We start from the raw sequence: 20,881 nt of genomic DNA on the forward strand, positions 1-20,881 counted from the left end.
ATTAAACTGGTAATTTCATAGGATTTTAGTTGACAATAAGTGTTTTATTAATTAGTAGAGATTATGTTAATTTCTTAAAAGTTAAAACTAATGTTTGATTATGACCATTTATTATAAATAAAATCCAGTAATTATCCATATCCGAGTCACCATGTTTATCTTAGACGTTCTATAAATTAACGTACCACCAGAATAATGTCAATGAGAAGTGATAGCAACAAACATTGACAAAAAAAAATAAAAAATGAAAAAAAAAAGTGATAGCAACAAAAAAAAACAAACCGTCGTTGTTTGCGTAAATTTTGTAAGAATACGAATTCGTCGATAAAACGACGTTGATGATCACGACTCTAATTAAATCGTAATCGCATCCAATTCCAACCCAAGCCATTCCTTTTGGGTTGTATACGACAATGATAGGTCCTTATCAATAGGCATAATCTCTTGCATGTTTACATGCAAAATACAAAACAACTTTTACGACAAGGAACAATTTTTAATATGGCGCATTCTGGGTTAAATTTTTGATGTTTGTGAATCACATAATGGTCGTTAGGGGGAGGTTGAAATATCTCTGTGAATCTTCGGACCCTTGAAATGGTGGACTGCCATGACAAAACCACTTGTTGGTCCCCTTTTTAAAAAAGAAAAAAAAAATTAGATTTGGTTACCTAAGCATTTGTGTGCACATTTAACTAAAGGGTAATGCTAGTGAGACCGAATTTTTAAACTAAATGATGTATCACCAATATAAAATAAGCATGTTAATTAACACTTAAATGATAATCCAATCATCAACAACCATATCATTTGGTTTTAAAATTTGATCTCCCTAGCTGCCTAGCATTACTCTTTACCTAATCACCATCATTCTCCATTATACGTAGTGTCTTTCTCATTTTCACTACGATATAAAGTAAAATAAATTGTCGTTTGACTACTTGAACTATTGTTCTAGTCGAAATTGTCTGCCTCGATGTATCTACTACACATGCATGGATTTGGAATATATCCTAGGCGTTTTATAAGTTAATGTAGGCCAACAAAACAAACCGTCGTCGGTTGTGTAACTTTAGTGAGAATACGAATTATGAACCTAATAGAACACAAACAAATTCGTCGATAAAAACGACGATCATGATCACGATTCTTATTAAATCTTAATCGCATCCAATTCCAACCCAATCCATTTCTTTTAGGTCGTAGACGACAAGTCGTGTGGTATGGCAGGTCTTTATCTATTGGTGTAATTTCATCTGATGCATGTTTACGTGCAAAATCTAAAACAAATTTTACAACAAACTCAAGTTATCGTTTGTCGATGTATCAATCAATATAATCTTACGAAGAACAATTTTGAAACTTGCTTATTTAAGCATTTGTGTGCACATTTAACTAATCATCATCATTCTCCCTTATACGTAGTGTATTTGTCATTATCAACTACGATATAAAGTTGGGTAAACTGTCGTTAGTTGAAAGTGTTTGTCTAAACTATTGAAATAGCCAATTAACCCATCACCGTCATATTCAATGAAATCTTATCCACTTTGCTGTTAAATACTATCACAACTTTACTTCTGAGAGTGAATCACGTGATTGTCATGTGCCAGTATTTAACAGCAAAGTAGATGAAATTTCATCGATCTGACAGTGAGGGATTAATTGGCTAATTTTGAATAGTTCAAGAGATTAATTTACCAAAAAAAAATGGTTATAGTCAACCACAACTGAGGTAATAATTTAGGAGGTCAAACGACAATTTCCTCTATAAAGTATCACAACATAAATGTAGTTTACGAACTATCAAACTTTCAACATGTGAGCATACTGTTACCTTTGTTTGTCATGAGAATACCATTTGGTGATATAACATTCCGATATGCATTCTTATGTGAAAAATAAAACGCATAACAGTGTGCTTGTTTTGATCGGTTTGTTTACTTCTAAAAAGCACATTGTATTCATTTTTTTCTGTGTGAAAACACATGCATTTTGGTAAGTTATCGAACTACCTAGTAGTCAAAGACTCAGCATTCGTGACCTTCATTTCTTATATATACTATATATGTCTACTATACGAGAAATTTTTTAATGTGTTGGAAATACAGTTTGGTACATCAAATATAAAATTGAATTTTTTTTATTTTTATGTTTCAAACCAATGATATTATCATACTTGGTGTATTAACAGCCTTTCCAATACAATGAAAAATTCAACCTACTCCACATGCTTGGATTTGGAAAACCGGAATTTCCTTTGGGTTGGTGAAAGTAAACAAGTCGTCGCAAGGAGTCCGCATGCGTCGAGTCTCCACTGATTTGGTACAGAGCGTATCGTATGGGGGGACAACCCAAAGTCCACGTGGCGCCTGGACTTTTTACTGTTAAAACCCACCTAACATCGCAGTGGTTGGTGGCCACCAAATCCCCACCACGTGTGTGTTTCCCTGCTGTCCCCTTAAACCAAAAAATAAAAAGTTAAATCGAAATAAAAAATAAAAATTAATGAAAAAGATTTGTAAATTTTGAATTTTAATGATAAAGATAAAATAAAGAGTATCAAAATTGACTTTTTAGTGTAAAAAACAAAAGGACAAGGATTGTCTGCCCTCTTACTTCCGGTGCCCTCCTGTTTTGTGTGGTCACGGTTAAGCCACGTCAACATTTTATATTGTCTTTTTTATAGACAAAATAAGACAAAAATAAATAGTAATATAAAATGTTGACGTGGGTTAACCGTGACTACACAAACAGGACACGGAAGGGCACCGAAAGTGGGAGGGCAGACAACCCTTGTCCAAAATAAAAACTAATGAAAATTACTTAAAAACTTTGAATTTTAACGATAAGAACAAAATAAAAGGTAAAATAAATAGTATCAGGATTAAATTTTTAATATAAAAATATGATTTTTCGTTAAAATAAATAGTATCAGAATTTTTCTTTAAAATTTCAAAATATAAATTGCAAAAGTGACAGGGCAATTTTTTGAATTTGTGCGAAAATTTACGTCGTTTTCGAGATTAGGTTGAAAAGTCTGTTGGGCATCCGTACTTTTCGGTATATTTGATACAAAGGAGTCCTTATAATCTGGTTTTCAAAAAGTGCCCTAACTAATTCTATATTTTTATGATATAGTCCCTTTGATTTAGACAGCTGAGTAGCTGGTCCCATCCCAAACTCCTAAAGACCTACCATTGCATAGGGTGTGGGATTAGGTGAGGACACGTGAGTTGCAGCTAATTATTAGAAGGTTAAACAAGAAGATTACAAGGTAAGCTGTAATTAGCATGAGTGACGGTGCGAGTGGCGGATCCGTGAGTTTCACTTAAAGCGATTTGATAACTATTTTGTTTTAACTTTTATTTTTTTGAATGAAGTTTTGTTTTAACTTTTTTTTTATTTTTTAAATGGAATTGAAATCTCGTTTATTCATTATTTTTAGCTTTCAAAGTAAATATTTGAGTTTTCAAAAATTGAGTTCAAGTTTCACTTTTTATTATTTTGAAAATTAAATGTGGTGATTAATTGAAAAGTAAAAACGAAGTTATTATTAAACGACTTTTTAAGAAAAAATAACAAAGAAAAATAAAGTAATAGTAACTTCTCATAGTTCTTGGTAAACAATGACGTTTTTTTTTAGGTCATTAAAAATAAAGTGTGTTGCAAGCATAACCTACTAAGCGATATGATACATCGACATCTGTTGTTGACAGTTGTTAAGAGCGAGATGACATACAGACAGCTATTGAGTGTAGTCGACAAACCTTGCCGATTGTTGTTGAGTGAAGCATTTCGTTGAGCACCGTATGATTGTACACTAGCGATCAAGTAGCACCGAGTGAGACATTCGTCCGTTTCTTTTCCAGCATTCCCAGGATCTTCTGTCATTGTTATCCATTTGTTTGTTCACCCATGAGAAATACATGGATGAGTCGACTTGAACATTAAATCTTGCGAAAATCACATGTTATTTACATGATAAAAAAACATGAAATAATAATAAAAACGCTAACCATCTCAGTATCTTTTCCAACTAAATAGAAATCAAGTACTGCCGAACCAACTTGTCATTTATGACGGGTCACTTTTATTTCTATTTTATTATTAAACTTCTTCAATTTGGTCTTTTGTCAAGATAGACTTTTCAAAATGTGGAGTAATTAAAACAAAATGTGGCCAAAATTTCAGTGGATAGAACAATCCAGAAAGAGAGGTCAACATTTAATCTTATCGATCGTCATTAATTTCGTATTTAATTAGCAGATCACTAGAACCACAAAAATTAAATTTCGAAATCGAGTAAAAGGACTTTTTAGCAAAGTTAATTAAAACCAACTTTTACTGTTGGCCGCGTATGAAATCTGCTGGCCGCAGGCCGCGTATTTCGTCACTTGCGGCATCACTAAGAACTAGGTTAATTTACCAAATTAACCTTTATTTATTTAGAGAAAAATAAAAATCTGATTGAAAATTCCTTATTTATGTAATGACATAATTAGCACACAAATATGATAAGGAACAACACACAGATTAACACAAGGATAATGTGATAGGATGCGATTGGTACTAAAACAACTAAATCATTTTTACTTTCACTATTAAAAAGACTGTTTGTCGTTCGTTATTTGATAGAGTCGTAGTAAGAAAAATAAAAATATGTATTAAGTTTCATGTTTGACACACAAGAATCTTATTTTAATATAAAGTTGTGGGCCTCCTTGAGGGTTGTACAAGTTGAATTAACGACCAACCTCTAATCAATTAAATATTATCGATGCAATTTAAATTGGATATTAGTTGAAACATAAAAGAAAAGAAAATAAAACATTTTGATTTCCAAGGACAAACTGGGCATTCAAGCTTGAAAACCCGGAATAACATGGAGAATTTAATTTTCTTTATAAATAAAAGAAACCGGATTACCGGTAACCGTCGTAGTTATCCAAATCAACAAATTACCTACCATTTTTTTTTTTTTTTTTACCGCGGAGGTCGTATCCGAACCTAGTCAGATCTGCAGGCTCGGATACAGCGAGAGGCGGCCTGACGCAAACAGAAAAACATCAAAAAGCAAAATCCGAAACGAGTTTATCTAATTAAAGAAAAAATACCTTCTCTCTCCTCTATCTCATACCCAAAGTATTTCACGCGGGCCCCAGCCATCAGCGGCTGTCGCGTGCCGCATCGGTTACTGCCCACGTGGCATTTCGCTAATTCTGAGCTGTACCCGTCACTTCAATAAAACAGTGAGCGTTTTACTTGTAAATAAGGAAAAAATTTTAGTTGTGACTGATATACAGATGGTACATTATGTATTCTTATGTAAATGGTGAGAAATTTTATTTTTTAAGTTATTAACTTTTTAACACACATATCCTATCATTTATATAATGACACGTGATGTACCACTCATGTGACATTCATACCGAAAAATCTCTCGTAAATAAGAGGTTTTAGATTTGATATTTACGAAAGATGAATTTAAATAATATTATTACTAGTATGTGATATTAAATCTAGCTTCACTGACGTGGATAATATTATTTTGTTTAAAAAATCAAATAAATGAAACAGTGAGCGTTTGGTAAATTAAGGCCCGGTTCCCTCCCCTTCCTGTGGTCCCCACACTCCCCTGTTTTTCTCTCTCTAGCACTTAAACAGTCCGCTCCGTCTCTCTCTCTCTAGAAAACCTGCCTCTGTTTTTTTCTATAAAAACACCGCCCTGAGAGCCTCATAGAAACCCAAAAGCTGAAAGGGCCGTTCATATTCCTGGTTGTGCTGCCCCTCTTTCTCCCTCTCCCTCTCAGTTTTCTCTCACTATTTTCCGGGAAAATCACTTTCTCGCTTGTTTTCCGGGAAAATTGAGATCGGGAACAGAAAACACCGGCGAATTTGTTGACCTTTTCTCCCCTTCCAACTTCCAGCCGTTCACCTTCCCAATCTCGAAACGGTGTCGTCTACAGATCTCACAGGAAAAGCTCAGTCGCTTTGTTAATCTGGATCTAATCCTGTGTTAGTCTTCTAAGCACATATTTTATATATATTTCTATATAATTATTATTATATATTTGCAAATTATCGGCATCCAATCCGATTCCATTTCTGAATAATGTTGGCGAGCACTGGCGGTTCCGTCGTTCAGCTCCGAACCAAATCATCACTTCTGCCATCGCAGCTCAATGCGACGCCGGTAGCTGGGCTCGGCGGGAGCAGGGCGGCGGTGACAACCTGCTCTGCTTCCCGGAAATCTAGCAAGGCTCTGGCAAAGAAGTTCTTCGGGACCCGATTGAGGGCGTCCGGATCCGAGAGGCTCCATTTGTGGCGCTCCGACGGTCCAGGTCGCTCCCCAAAGCTCCGAGTCGTCGTACGCAACATGCTCTCCGCCGTTCCAGAGAAGCCCCTCGGGCTATACGACCCGTCGTTTGATAAGGACTCGTGTGGTGTCGGCTTCGTCGCCGAATTGTCCGGCGAGGTCAGCCGCAAAACGGTACGCCGTCGTGTTTGTTTATGCTGGTGGATTTGAAAATTGCTAAACGCACGTTTATGGTGTCGTTTTATTTATTTATTTACTTTTTTGTGTGTGTGTTTTTTCAGATTACGGATGCAATTGAAATGTTGGAGCGGATGACGCACAGAGGAGCGTGTGGGTGCGAAACGAATACTGGTGATGGAGCTGGGATTCTCGTCGGTGTTCCTCACGACTTCTACAAGGAGGTGGGGATTATCTCTAATTTTTCGAAATTTTTATTTATTTATTTAGTATTTTTATGTATTATTTTTGGCGGGTTCTAATGAGATTAAATATATAATGTTGGTTAGTTAGTTGGTCAAGGTCATGTGCTCGTAACTGAAATTCAAATCATTTTTCTCGTAGATTATTTTGTTATAAAAATAGAAAAATCTTCTATATAGATCATATCCTTTTCTGAAATTTCTGTTTCTGTTTAGATATTAAATTTTTTTTTGGTTATTTAAATATATTAAATGTGCATGGTAATTTTCTGTGAATTTATTTTTTATTTTTTTGGAAGAAAAGAAATTAGTATGAATTTTGGATTGAAGAACATTTAATTATTGTTGAATGTATCCATTTGAAGTTATGGTTTCATCACCAAGTTCTGCATGCTCAGCACTGATAGTTGTTGCGGGTTGCTCTTTTTCAGGTTACCAAAGATGCCGGGTTCCACCTTCCCCCGGCAGGGGAATACGCTGTTGGAATGTTCTTCTTGCCTGCATCTGAGAGTCGAAGAGAAGAAAGCAAAAGAGTATTTGCAAAGGTATAATCTTATGATTCCATTGACGCCCGTCAATTTGAGCTTTATCACTTTGTTGAACTCAATACATTTGTTTTAGTTTGTTTAGACAAATGTGGAAATGAAAACGGAATAATTTCATATAATTTCTTATTGGACGGCGTCCTTCAGAATTTTTTGTGGTGTGCATCAGTAGGACAATGCTTAATTTGTTCGTGTCATTTTGTTGTTAGGTGGATCTTTTTTGTGTAAATTTGTTAATTGCTATCCCTAATTGTGACCTTCATTTCTTGTCCGATGGAATTTATGTGAAAATTCTTCATATGTTTTCAGGTTGCAGAGTCCCTTGGACACACTGTTCTTGGGTGGCGATCTGTCCCAACAGATAACTCAGACTTGGGGAAGTCTGCTTTGCAGACAGAACCTGTTATTGAGCAAGTGTTTCTTACTGCGACCCCAAGATCAAAACTTGACCTCGAGCAACAGGTATTTTTTCCCATGTCGTGAATCAACCATGGAGGTCTAGTGTGGGGTTGTCTTAGAGAAAAAAAATGAGTAGTTTAATTTCATATGTGCCTGATAATATGATTCTGTTTTACGTTTCCTTCCTTCCAGATGTACATATTAAGAAGGCTGTCAATGGTTGCTATCCGAGCTGCATTAAACCTTGAACCTGGTGGCGCTAAAGACTTTTATATATGTTCGCTTTCCTCAAGGTTTGTTCTTTAGATATTTCGTATGCTTTCTTTTTCACGAAGTTTTATAATTTGTACGATCATTTAATTCAATCTGTTACTTGATTTTATGTAGAACTATTGTGTACAAAGGTCAGCTGAAACCCGTTCAGCTGAAGGATTACTATTATGCAGATCTTGGCAATGAAAGGTTTACGAGCTACATGGCCCTGGTAAATATTTTATCCATTCACTTGTTATGTTTCTCCACTAACTCCATGCTCCACAAACAGCGTGGGAACAACCAGTAACTGAAGAGGTGCAAGGTTGAGGAATGACTTCTGAGGCATTGAGGTTTGAATGATCTCTTAAGTTCTTCCACTCCCTTGATTACTAATTGAAATTGGATGCTGGATTGGATGCATTGGGTGAGTTGGTAAGAAACCTCATTATCAAGTAAATCATGTTTGCAGAAACTTGGTGCAGTGCTCTCTATGATCAGTTGTCGAGGATGAAAATTACGAATGAGTGGTGAAAAGGAAATTGTGTTTGGTCGAAGTATAGCTTAGGGTTTCAAATTGTACTTGCCCTGCTGTATGCTTTTGACTGGAGCTGCCTGAACACAATTTTGTGTGTGTTGTTTTAGGCTTTTAGCATCAGGTTTCCATATTATGAATAAAGAATATGGAATTGTACATGATAATATTTGTTCTTTTGATTATTTGTGCAGGTTCACTCACGATTCTCAACAAATACCTTTCCCAGCTGGGATCGCGCTCAGCCTATGCGTGTCATTGGCCACAATGGTGAAATCAACACCCTCAGAGGAAATGTTAACTGGTTTGTTTTTTAGCCGTTATTGGGTTCTGTATACATTCCTGCTCATTCATTTGATGTCTTGTGTGCCTTGTACCCTTGTCAATATTGGATGTTGTAATTTCCTGACGTTCTTGTAAAATGTACTCAGGATGAAGGCACGTGAGGGATTGCTTAAGTGTAAGGAACTTGGTCTATCAGAAAATGATTTAAAGAAGCTGTTACCCATTGTGGATGCCAGTTCTTCGGATTCAGGTGAGTTTATAAAACTTGAGTTAGCATGTGCATGCACGTCTACATTCTTTTAAAGTGACAAGAGCGTATTTGGTTATCGGTTCCATTTTGCGTGTCTGATTGTACAATCACTGTTCCATAATGCAGGAGCTTTTGACGGTGTTCTTGAGCTTCTGGTTCAAGCTGGAAGAAGTCTCCCTGAAGCTATTATGATGATGATTCCTGAAGCATGGCAAAATGACAAGAACATGGACCCGGATAGGAAAGCACTGTATGAGTATTTCTCATCTCTCATGGAGCCATGGGATGGGCCAGCTCTTATATCATGTAAAATATGCTCTAAAATGTTTTTGACTTGGTAATACATTTACATCAGTTACTACTTTTGTGTACTTATGTTCTAACAAATAATTGTTTCAGTTACTGATGGACGCTATTTGGGAGCTACACTGGATCGTAATGGACTCCGACCTGGTCGATTTTACGTCACCCACAGTGGACGCGTTATTATGGCCAGTGAAGTTGGCGTAGTGGACATTCCACCCGAAGATGTCAGCAGGAAAGGAAGACTTAACCCTGGAATGATGCTTTTGGTGGACTTTGAGAACCACGTTGTTGTGGACGACGAAGCCTTGAAGCAGCAATATTCCTTGGCAAGGCCGTATGGGGAGTGGCTTCAAAGGCAAAAGATTGAGCTCAAGGACATTGTAGATTCTGTTCATGAATCTGACAGGGTCCCTCCGTCCATAGCTGGAGCTATTCCTGTAAGTTGACTTAACTATATATGCAAGTCGCCTTTGTTGTTTTTTCTTAGATTTTATTATGTGGTCGATTCTGACTTTTATATATCATTTGTCTTCTAGGCATCTACTGATGATGAAACCATGGAAAACATGGGAATCCACGGTTTATTGGCACCACTGAAAGCTTTTGGGTATGTGGTTCTTGCTTGTCTTACCTATTGTTATAGCCTTTTTGACTTTCATGTAACTGAAATATTTGCCCACTCTGCAGTTATACAGTTGAATCCTTGGAAATGTTGTTGCTTCCCATGGCAAAAGATGGTGTAGAGGCTCTTGGGTCGATGGGAAACGATACCCCGTTGGCTGTTATGTCTAATAGAGAAAAGCTTACATTCCAGTATTTCAAGCAAATGTTTGCTCAAGTAACAAACCCTCCAATTGATCCCATCCGAGAGAAGGTAGTAACTTCTATGGAATGCATGATTGGTCCAGAGGGTGATCTGACAGAAACCACCGAAGAGCAATGTCACCGTCTCTCACTCAAAGGTCCTCTTTTGACCATTGACGAAATGGAAGCAATCAAGAAAATGAACTATAGAGGTTGGCGCTGCAAAGTTCTTGATATAACTTATTCCAAGAAACGTGGTAGGGAAGGATTGGAGGAAACCTTGGACAGGATTTGTGCTGAAGCGCGTGAAGCAATAAAGAAGGGATATACCACACTTGTTCTTTCAGACAGAGGTATGGCCTGTATATTTATATTACCATTGAGTTGAAAACTTTAAGTACTTGATTTACAACTATGTTTTATTTACTTGTCGCTGTTTCAATGTGCAGCCTTCTCCCCAAAGCGTGTTGCAGTAAGCTCCCTCTTGGCTGTTGGCGCTGTTCATCAACATCTAGTCAAAAACCTTGAACGCACACAAGTGGGGTTGATAATTGAATCTGCTGAGCCACGTGAAGTTCATCATTTCTGTACACTGGTTGGCTTCGGTGCAGATGCTATCTGCCCATACTTGGCTATAGAGGCCATTTGGAGACTGCAGGTGGACGGAAAGATCCCACCAAAAGCTAATGGGGCAATATACTCCAAGGATGAACTGGTTAAAAAGTACTTCAAAGCAAGCAACTACGGAATGATGAAGGTTCTTGCCAAGATGGGGATATCTACTTTGGCCTCTTACAAGGGTGCACAGATTTTTGAAGCTTTGGGTCTTTCATCGGAAGTAGTTGAGAGGTGCTTCGCAGGAACCCCTAGTAGAGTTGAGGGTGCAACATTCGAGATGCTAGCTCGTGACGAACTTCATATGCACGAGTTGGCATTTCCCTCTCGAAGCTATCCTCCAGGAAGTGCAGAAGCAGTGGCACTGCCAAATCCTGGGGATTACCATTGGAGAAAAGGTGGTGAGGTTCACCTAAATGATCCTTTTGCTATAGCGAAGCTTCAAGAGGCTGCCAGAACTAACAGTGTTGCTGCATATAAAGAATACTCCAAGTTCATTCATGAATTAAATAAAGCCTGCAATCTCCGGGGTCTTTTGAAATTTAAAAACACAGAGCAGCAGATTCACTTGGATGAAGTGGAACCTGCTAGTGAGATTGTTAAACGGTTCTGTACTGGTGCTATGAGTTATGGATCAATATCATTGGAGGCGCATAGTACACTGGCCATTGCTATGAACAGAATTGGAGGAAAGTCAAATACAGGTTTGTTTTTCAAATCTTTACTTGGAACTTTTCTAATACATCAACTGTTGCTTCTTTATATTGCTAATGAATTTTTTTCCCTTCCTAAAGGTGAGGGAGGCGAGCAACCATCTCGTATGGAGCCTCTTTCAGATGGTTCACGGAATCCAAAGAGGAGTGCAATTAAGCAGGTTGCCAGTGGGAGATTTGGAGTTTCAAGTTACTATCTGACGAATGCTGATGAACTGCAGATAAAAATGGCTCAGGTATATAATTATATATACACTGGACCTTGGATTTTTCTTCAATTTTTTCCTATGTTCCTACATTAACTGTTTCTTGGAGTTAACATAAACTGAACTTCTTTGTCTTCCACAGGGTGCCAAGCCTGGTGAAGGAGGTGAGCTTCCTGGACACAAGGTTATTGGAGACATTGCAGTTACGAGGAATTCTACCGCCGGTGTGGGTCTTATCAGTCCACCTCCCCATCATGATATCTACTCCATTGAAGACCTTGCGCAATTAATTCATGATCTTAAGGTATGTTCCGTTTCAATAATGAATCCTATAAACTGCTTCTCCTGCTGTGATATTGCTTCTACTGCTTGTGGAGTAATGCATTTTTAATTTGGATCTTAATTCTGTTCTAATGATCTGCAGAATGCTAACCCAGCAGCTCGAATTAGTGTCAAGTTGGTATCGGAGGCAGGTGTTGGAGTAGTTGCTAGTGGAGTTGTGAAGGGGCACGCAGACCATGTTTTGATCTCTGGACATGATGGAGGCACGGGGGCCTCTAGATGGACAGGAATTAAGAATGCAGGGCTTCCATGGGAACTTGGTTTGGCTGAGACTCATCAAACCTTGGTTGCTAATGATCTTCGTGGCCGGACAACTCTCCAGACTGATGGCCAACTAAAAACTGGAAGAGATGTTGCCATAGCTGCACTTCTTGGTGCAGAAGAGTTTGGTTTCAGCACTGCACCTCTGATAACCCTTGGCTGCATTATGATGCGGAAGTGCCACAAGAACACATGTCCCGTTGGCATCGCAACTCAAGATCCTGTACTTCGTGAGAAGTTTGCTGGAGAACCTGAACATGTTATTAATTTTTTCTTTATGATAGCCGAGGAACTCAGAGAGATTATGGCGCAGCTTGGTTTCCGTACTATAAATGAGATGGTTGGTCGTTCAGATATGCTTGAAGTTGATAGAGAAGTGACTAAAAACAATGAGAAGCTTGACAATATTGATCTATCTTTGTTACTTCGACCTGCAGCAGACCTTCGGCCTGGAGCTGCACAATATTGTGTTCAGAAACAAGACCATGGCTTGGATATGGCTCTTGATCACAAGTTAATTGCTATGTCTAAAGCTGCTTTGGAAAAGGCTCTTCCTGTATATTTTGAGACACCAATTTGCAATGTGAATCGTGCTGTTGGAACAATGCTTAGCCACGAGGTGACAAAGCGTTACAACAGGGCAGGGCTTCCTGCTGACACCATTCATATCAAATTTAGTGGAAGTGCAGGGCAGAGTCTTGGAGCATTTTTGTGTTCTGGAATCATGCTTGAGCTTGAGGGTGACAGTAATGATTATGTTGGTAAAGGTTTGTCTGGTGGAAAGATTGTAGTTTATCCTCCCAAGGGAAGCAAGTTTGACCCAAAAGAAAATATTGTCATCGGTAATGTAGCTTTATATGGTGCCACTAGTGGTGAAGCATACTTCAATGGAATGGCAGCAGAAAGATTTTGTGTTCGCAATTCAGGGGCTAAGGCAGTTGTCGAGGGTGTTGGTGATCATGGCTGTGAATATATGACAGGTGGCACTGTTGTTGTGCTCGGGAAAACTGGAAGGAACTTTGCTGCTGGTATGAGTGGTGGTGTTGCCTATGTTTATGATGTGGATGGACAATTTCGGTCTCGATGTAATCCTGAGCTTGTAGATCTTGATACACTTGAAGAAGAGGATATTCTGACTCTTCAAATGATGATACAACAACATCAACGCCACACTAACAGCCTGCTGGCCGTTCAAGTACTGGCTGATTTCGAAAATCTTCTTCCTAAGTTTATCAAGGTTATTCCAAGAGAGTACAAGCGTGTTCTTGCAGATATGAAAGAGGAAACCAAACAGGTTATAGAGCACGAGGAGGAAGATGAGCCAGAGCTTGAAGAGAAAGATGCTTTTGAAGAACTTAAGAAGTTGGCGGCTGCATCTTTAAATGGGAAATCCAATCAGGTAATTGAATTATTTACCCTTATTATATAAGCATGAATACGCATCTGTCTTTGACTTTCTCCCTCTCTCCTTTTTGTTAGACAAACAAAAGAACTTTTGTTTTGTGGGGATCTCTCTTCTGATTTGTTTTCATGAGTATAATGTCAGTTATATGTGGAACATCTCTGATCTTAGTAGCATTCACATTGGCTTCGTCTTAAAGTGTTCATATCATTACAAGCGTAATTGGTTTAAAATTTATATACAGAAATATGATTATTTTGAGTTTGCATCCCGGTAACCTCAACGGATTCTGTAATCTTATATGAGAGTTGAATTTTGCTGAAGGTAGAAGATGCTGAAGCATTGAAGAGGCCTTCTCAGGTCACTGATGCTGTTAAACATCGCGGTTTTATTTCTTATGATCGCAAGGGCGTTCAATATAGGGATCCTAATGTTCGGATGAATGACTGGAAGGAAGTTATGGAGGAAACTAAACCTGGACCACTTGTGAAGACTCAGTCAGCCCGTTGCATGGATTGCGGGACTCCTTTCTGCCATCAGGTAAGAACTTGTATATTTTTGTTGGCTCTTTTACCTGTTATCGAGAATTATATAGTTATGGACAGACTACCTCCTACCAATTACTGAATATGTTCATTTAAAAAATTTGCAGGAGAACACTGGATGCCCTCTTGGTAACAAAATACCAGAGTTCAATGAGTTGGTGTACCAGAATAGGTGGCGTGAAGCATTAGTGAGACTTCTTGAGACCAACAACTTCCCCGAGTTTACTGGTCGGGTTTGTCCGGCACCATGTGAAGGTTCTTGTGTTCTGGGTATTATCGAGAATCCTGTATCTATCAAAAGCATAGAATGTGCCATCATAGACAAGGCTTTTGAGGAAGGTTGGATGGTGCCACGACCTCCTGTAAAGAGAACTGGGTATGGTTTTCTTCTCAGCCTAAGGGTGATGCTATCTTGTATTGTCGGAATATATATTTCATTTCGCAAGTTTTCTGTGCATGAATCATTAGTTTGATATTTTTTATAATTGCAGGAAAAGGGTTGCCATTGTAGGAAGTGGGCCAGCTGGTCTAGCTGCTGCTGATCAGCTAAACAGAATAGGCCACACAGTGACTGTGTATGAGCGTGCTGATAGAATCGGAGGGCTCATGATGTATGGAGTTCCTAATATGAAGACTGATAAAGTGGAGATAGTTCAACGGCGGGTTAACCTTATGGCTGAGGAAGGTGTCAACTTCGTGGTTAACGCTAATATTGGAAATGATCCCTTGTACTCACTTGATAGGCTTCGAGAGGAGAACAATGCCATTGTTTTAGCTGTAGGAGCAACGAAACCCAGGTAACTTGTAATTCTAAATGCTAAATATGGTTTATAGCAATGATTCATTCGTTTCATAAGTTTTATTTATTTATTTATTTTTGTGCAGGGATCTTCCTGTACCAGGGAGAGAGCTGTCCGGAGTACATTTTGCAATGGAATTTCTACGTGCAAACACCAAGAGCTTATTAGATAGCAATCTCGAGGACGGTAACTACATTTCTGCCAAGGGGAAGAAAGTTGTGGTAATTGGCGGGGGTGACACTGGCACGGATTGCATTGGAACATCCGTACGCCATGGCTGCACTAGCATCATAAATCTGGAGCTTCTCCCTGAGCCACCACGAACAAGGGCTCCAGGAAACCCTTGGCCACAGGTTGGATTATTGTAAAATCTTGTGTTTTTCGTTTTATTATTGTAAAATCTTGTGTTTTTCGTTTTTAACTCACTCTTGATTGGATGCGCTGATTAACCAAGGTTTTTGTGACGTTGAATGCATATTACATGTCTTGCGTATTTATTTTCTTTACTTTGTGTTTGCAGTGGCCGCGTGTATTCCGTGTGGATTATGGTCACCAAGAAGTTGCAGCTAAGTTTGGCAAAGATCCAAGAACTTATGAGGTGCTGACAAAGAGATTTGTGGGAGATGAGAATGGGGCCGTGAAAGGACTTGAGGTGGTACGTGTCAAATGGGAGAAGGATGAAACTGGGCGGTTCCAATTCAAGGAAATCGAGGGATCTGAGGAGATCCTCGAGGCTGACCTCGTCCTACTTGCAATGGGGTTCCTTGGACCAGAGGCGGTTAGTGTTTTGAATTCCTATCCACTGACATTCAGGCTTTCTTGGAAATTCGAATACATGTTTTGCTCACTAGGTTTTTCTGTGTGTTCTGTTCCAGACGGTAGCAGAGAATTTGGGTTTGGAACGTGACCAACGCTCAAACTACAAGGCGGACTATGGTCGGTTCTCAACCAATGTGGATGGGGTATTTGCCGCTGGGGATTGCCGGCGCGGTCAATCCCTTGTGGTGTGGGCAATCTCAGAGGGAAGGCAAGCCGCTGCACAGGTTGACAAATACCTCTTGAACGAGGAAGAAGACCGCACCATCAGCAACGGGAGCCATCCAGATCTTAGCAAAAGGCATCAAGACCTCAGCAAGAGAAACCCAACAGGTAGCAGTAAACACACAGTGATGACATAGACGACTCGACCATCATCCAAGATTATTATTGTTAAAGAACCTAAACAGCAGCAGCAAAAATCACACGCAGATTGACATGTTTCGGTTTCGGAAGGATTTTTCGCAATCGATTCATGGATTCACCACTGCAATGGAGCTGAGGCCGGAGGGAGCAGCAGAAGCGGGAGGTGGTGGCTGAAGAAACAAACTAGTTTGCAGCGGGAGCTGGATATAGGGGTTTTAAAATATATTATTAATTTGTTTATAGTTTTTCCCGGTTCTTTTTGCGTGGTTATTATTAAAAAAATAAATGTACAGTTTTGGTTTTTTACCAATTATTTAAAATTTATATGTTAAGGGAAATTATTATGTTTAAGACCAGAAAAAGAAATTAAAAGCTGAATTATGAAATTATGACATTAATGCTTAAGGCCAAGAAATATTCTGTACAAAAAATGTACAGTTGGCTCCTTAATGATTCAGTTAAAAACTTAATAACAAACATCCTTCGATGATTTGATCTTCTTTATTGCATCCGAGCTTGTAAGTTTTTGTTTCGTACATTCTCTTTCAATTGCATCCACCCAACTGCAAAATGAACAAAGTCATCGCACCGGAAAGATACTACATCCAAATATGTTGTTATAGATAAGTAAAATTTTGCTCACATGTATGGCATCTATTTCGTTGGCTGTGACCGCTGTACGTTCCGGCTGAAGAGAAGCTTTGCCTCTGACAGTCGTGTTTTTCAGCGGTGCGGGGACATCTGATCCAAGTGCCAATTCATGTTGAGTTTTTTAAGCAAAACCTAAATAGAGAATAGAAAAACTTGAATAGAGATGTCTAATCACGTCATCCGTAGAGCATAAGTAGCCTTTGATGTCGTATCTTTCCCATCTCTCTCTCTCTCACCTTTTCTGTTTTGGGTTATCCACATGTTGGGAATTCTTGGTTGCTCTTTATTCATCAACAATTTAAATGTCTTTTGGACCACTTGCCCAAACAAGCCCACTGAGGGAGAAATCCACAATCCTTGTGTACGATGTCCAACTACGTCATCTGTCTGTCACAAATAAGCGGGATAACTTTTGCTCAAAGAGAATGTAAGAGAAGTTTTCATGTCTCACTCGACCCACTTAAGGAAGGAGTATTGATCTTTGTATTATAGTTGTACCTACATGCAGTCCAGCGGTACAGTGGATATGATAGTGCACCTAATCTGACGGTGGGACACAAAAATTATTCCAGATTTGGTGCGTCTGGGCGTACTGAAGAAATTTTCCCCATTTAGACTCAATATAGACGGCCCAATAAGGAAAGGGATCCTCTCCGAATTCTTTATTTCTAATCCATCAAATCAGGAAATTCTTGTAGTTAAAAATTGATCAACGGTTACAAATAGGGGTTCACTTTAAAAGTTATAATAACTTCAGCCGTTTGATCAATTTTCAATTGGATGGATTCCCTGATTTAATGAAATTAGACCCTGATTTGGTGGATCAGAAGGAATGGATCCAGAGAGAATTTCTTTCCGCCCGATAAAACTTAGACAACCACCACGTGGCTCAGCAACTCCATGACACGACGCCGTATCAACAGCCACATTGTGTTCCCCTCCTGCCTCCTTCCTATTCTATTTCACCCCTCTTTCGCAACAACGGGCAAGGAAAAGGAAAAGGACAGAAATCAGCAAAGATGGCGATCAATCTGGGCCGTCTATTTTCATCAACGACCATCCTCTCAACCTCCACAACGGAGCCTCTAACTCGCGCCGCCTTCAACTCAGTGAGTCGGCTCCTGTGCTCGTCAGCCTCGCCATCGCAGACCCAGCACGAAAAACCCAGCAAGGAGCAAAGTGAACCCGTCGCAGAAAAACACGAAAATCAAGCTGAAGAAGAAGACGACGACGACGACGACGATGGGTTGGTGAATAAAGAGACCGGCGAGATCGGTGGGCCCAGAGGGCCGGAGCCCACCCGTTTCGGCGATTGGGAGCGAAACGGTCGGTGCTGTGATTTTTGAGTTTTCTTTTTTCCAGATTTGACCAAATCGTGGTAATAATGTTATGTAATTTTTTGTGAAATTTTAGCTTGGAATTGGATGAATGAAATAAAAATGGTGATCGTAATCTCTGGTTATTTGTTTGTCTAAATTAGCTAAAATTAACTCGAAACAGCACCAGATGAAAACCAGGAACGAAGAAACTTGGATTTTGATTGGGCTTTAGTCTTGTACATGTACAATTGGCCAGTACTCGGTGAGGTTGATTCGTGCGCTTCGGCACCCTTGCCGAAGAGGGGGATCCTTCGGAGGGTTACCGAGGCTTCCTAATTGGCAATTGACCAGTACTCGGTGGTTCGAGGTCGATGTAATATGGTACAAACATCCCCAATTCTGCAGTCCTTTCAAAGTTTGAATTACTGTTTTCAATTTCGTCCGTAAGTGCATACCATAGGAAAATATTCGCATGTTAATAGTGTTTGATCCAACAAGTCATTCCTTATCGAATAGTTTGGAGATTGGCATCTCATTTACTTTGTAATTGGTAACTGGTTTTAGAGGTACTTTTCGTCTATATGATTCCTTGTTTGGATGAATCCAGGGTATCGCCCGCACGTAGGCGAGGGCTAATCCCTCGAGCTGGGTCGTACCCCATTCGGGGGGCAAGCTCTCCCAATGCTGGCTTCTCCGTTCACAAGGCTTGAACTCGAGACCTTGCTTAAGGAGAACAGGCTCCTTACCACTTGAACCACCAAGCGTCGGTTCTATTTGATTCCCTTCGTTCACTAGTCTCAGGCAAAGTATATAACATCACTGTATCAGTATTCCTAGAACGACAAAAGCACAGGTAATGCACCTAGGGAAACATGAATGTCGAATTTCTGTTTTCGGTTGGTTCTTGTGAGGCAAATGAGCTTCATCATGCCATCCCTGTTTTATTTAGGACTTAAACATCAATTTTTGTCGGAGTTTGCATCTCATTGTCTGCAAGTGCTTGTTGAGATTCTCCATTCAGTTTGGTTGTATTTGGCAAGATAAGGAAATCAGTCGAACATGGCTAAGAGTTGAGATACAGTTACCAAATTGCGTGGCGCGGAAGTGATTAAATCTTTTGTCAACAGCATGGAAACATCCTGGTAAAACCCTAATCCTTGTGCATATCATTGCTCTCATCTTGTTTTCGGTTTTTGCAGTGATTTTCATAATGTCCTCCAAATTTTGTGCCTAGTTTCTGTCCGACTGCAAGTGTTAGTTTGGGGAAAGAAAAGCTGTTATTTTGTGTTTATAAAAGCTGATTTGGGAGCTGAAGTTTAATTTGGAGAGATGCTTATGGAACATTGGTTGGGTGAATGTGCAGGCTTCAATGTATATCACAGTCGCAGATCCATAGCCGGTGTATGAGTCTCAATCGTCCAGGCATAATCATCCAAAGCGATCAAGACCTGCCATGGAAATCGTTACCAAATTTCGTTTAAAATGGTTGTAATAAAACTGTGAACGTAGGATAACGAATTAGGAAGCCAAATCACCGGTAAGGCACATGGAGCCTTCAAAGAGGTTCCTAAAATTTGGTTATTTGGACGGAAATCATCACCTGAATGGTTTCGTTCAAAACACAAAATATTACTTGAACAGAAAAGGAAGGAAATAATTTTAATTTTGGTGGACCTTTAGCGGCGACCTTCCAATCGCCCTATAATATACTTTTGGCAGCAAAGAGTGACGAATTTATTATCGCAAAAAGTCATTTAACATTTTTAAACCAAAAAATGGTCACTAAAAGTGGTAAAGTCGCCACTAAAACTAGAAAATCGCTGAATAGATTCAAAATCGTCATTTTAGACTCAGACTCGCAAACCTTCTACTGATTCAAGGGTTATTGCTTCCGTTTTCTGCTCGATGTTTATCTTCCTTCCATTAAATACTAGAGGCGATTTAGTAAACCTTGAAAGATGTATTTATGTCTCGTTTTCTTGAAGTTATATCGACGATTAAATTAGAAAGTCATGAAATGGCTTGTAAAGTATGTTTGTTTGCAACTAATGCTAGTTCGAATTATGACATTTTTTTTTCCAATATGTTTTCTGCAGCGTGCAATCTATGTATGGCAATCCCAGCAAATTCTAAGATGAATGTGTTGAATAATGTAAAAAGTCACCATTCCAATTTTAATTGCATCAATGCATTTTGTGATAAAGTTCCACGCCTATAAGCTTACACATATGATCAAGTTGATGACAATATCGTTATGATTAATGATGAACTATTAGTCTATCTCTTTGAAATCTTTGTAGCTAATAAAATGGAGCATAAATGAAAGTGATACATGCATGAACATTATATATGTAGGCTTCAACTAAAGTAAATAAAATGAAAGAAAATAAACAAGAGAGGGTTTTTTTGTCAACGACATATTAGAGAGTTGAATGTAGTACATGGGTTTCAGCATCAAACTAAGTCTAAACCCACCCACACGAGACGCTCTTCCATCCGCCCCTTGTTTTATAAGATATTCTACTCTAAGGGAATGACAAGATTATAAGAAAGTATTATTCATACATCCGTTTTTATCTCTCACACATTTTTGTAATTTTTGGCCTTGATCTTCTTCAATTCATTCGATCCGACGGTCGAAAATTTTAAAGAGTGAGTGAGAATTTGTGTGTGAATAACACTACCCAAATTATATTCTAAGGGGATGAGAAATTGGTTTAGGCCAGGGGTC

The 20,881-nt window shown here is 38.9% G+C and overlaps 2 protein-coding genes across 4 annotated transcripts; both read left to right on the forward strand.

The window, feature by feature from the left end:
• Positions 1 to 6,031: 6,031 nt before the first annotated feature.
• Positions 6,032 to 16,595, forward strand: LOC137720940 (glutamate synthase [NADH], amyloplastic). Of its 3 annotated transcripts, XM_068460062.1 has the most exons (22): positions 6,032 to 6,493; positions 6,601 to 6,720; positions 7,170 to 7,283; positions 7,593 to 7,745; positions 7,875 to 7,975; positions 8,070 to 8,166; positions 8,664 to 8,773; positions 8,901 to 9,004; positions 9,131 to 9,310; positions 9,404 to 9,747; positions 9,847 to 9,917; positions 9,998 to 10,467; positions 10,564 to 11,433; positions 11,524 to 11,678; positions 11,791 to 11,952; positions 12,073 to 13,650; positions 13,978 to 14,193; positions 14,306 to 14,574; positions 14,690 to 14,995; positions 15,084 to 15,351; positions 15,519 to 15,776; positions 15,874 to 16,595. In XM_068460062.1, exons 1-22 carry the CDS (start codon positions 6,116 to 6,118, stop codon positions 16,174 to 16,176), a joined length of 6,627 nt encoding a protein of 2,208 aa, XP_068316163.1. In that variant the 5' UTR covers positions 6,032 to 6,115; the 3' UTR covers positions 16,177 to 16,595. The 3 variants fall into 3 exon arrangements, with proteins under 3 accessions (XP_068316163.1, XP_068316164.1, XP_068316165.1); XM_068460063.1 differs by lacking the exons at positions 6,032 to 6,493; positions 6,601 to 6,720; positions 7,170 to 7,283; positions 7,593 to 7,745; positions 7,875 to 7,975 and adding an exon at positions 8,227 to 8,361 and having other exon boundaries at positions 8,072 to 8,144; XM_068460064.1 differs by lacking the exons at positions 6,032 to 6,493; positions 6,601 to 6,720; positions 7,170 to 7,283; ... (1 more) ...; positions 7,875 to 7,975; positions 8,070 to 8,166 and adding an exon at positions 8,231 to 8,369.
• A 1,255-nt stretch (positions 16,596 to 17,850) lies between these two features.
• On the forward strand, positions 17,851 to 18,177 carry LOC137721057 (uncharacterized). The gene has a single exon (XM_068460180.1). The coding sequence runs from the start codon at positions 17,851 to 17,853 to the stop codon at positions 18,175 to 18,177; it is 327 nt and encodes a 108-aa protein (XP_068316281.1).
• Positions 18,178 to 20,881: the final 2,704 nt, after the last annotated feature.

The sequence above is a fragment of the Pyrus communis genome, chromosome 16 (assembly GCF_963583255.1).
Source record: "Pyrus communis chromosome 16, drPyrComm1.1, whole genome shotgun sequence".
In the NCBI taxonomy this organism is placed as follows: domain Eukaryota; kingdom Viridiplantae; phylum Streptophyta; class Magnoliopsida; order Rosales; family Rosaceae; genus Pyrus; species Pyrus communis.

Coding starts and splice junctions, on each gene's coding strand:
- LOC137720940 (XM_068460062.1), top strand. CDS start 6,116: ATGTTGGCGAGCACTGGCGGTTCCGTCGTTCAGCTCCGAACCAAATCA. Junction 10,468..10,563: donor ACTTGTTCTTTCAGACAGAG/GTATGGCCTGTA, acceptor TTCAATGTGCAG/CCTTCTCCCCAAAGCGTGTT. Junction 14,996..15,083: donor GTAGGAGCAACGAAACCCAG/GTAACTTGTAAT, acceptor ATTTTTGTGCAG/GGATCTTCCTGTACCAGGGA.
- LOC137721057 (XM_068460180.1), top strand. CDS start 17,851: ATGGCGATCAATCTGGGCCGTCTATTTTCATCAACGACCATCCTCTCA.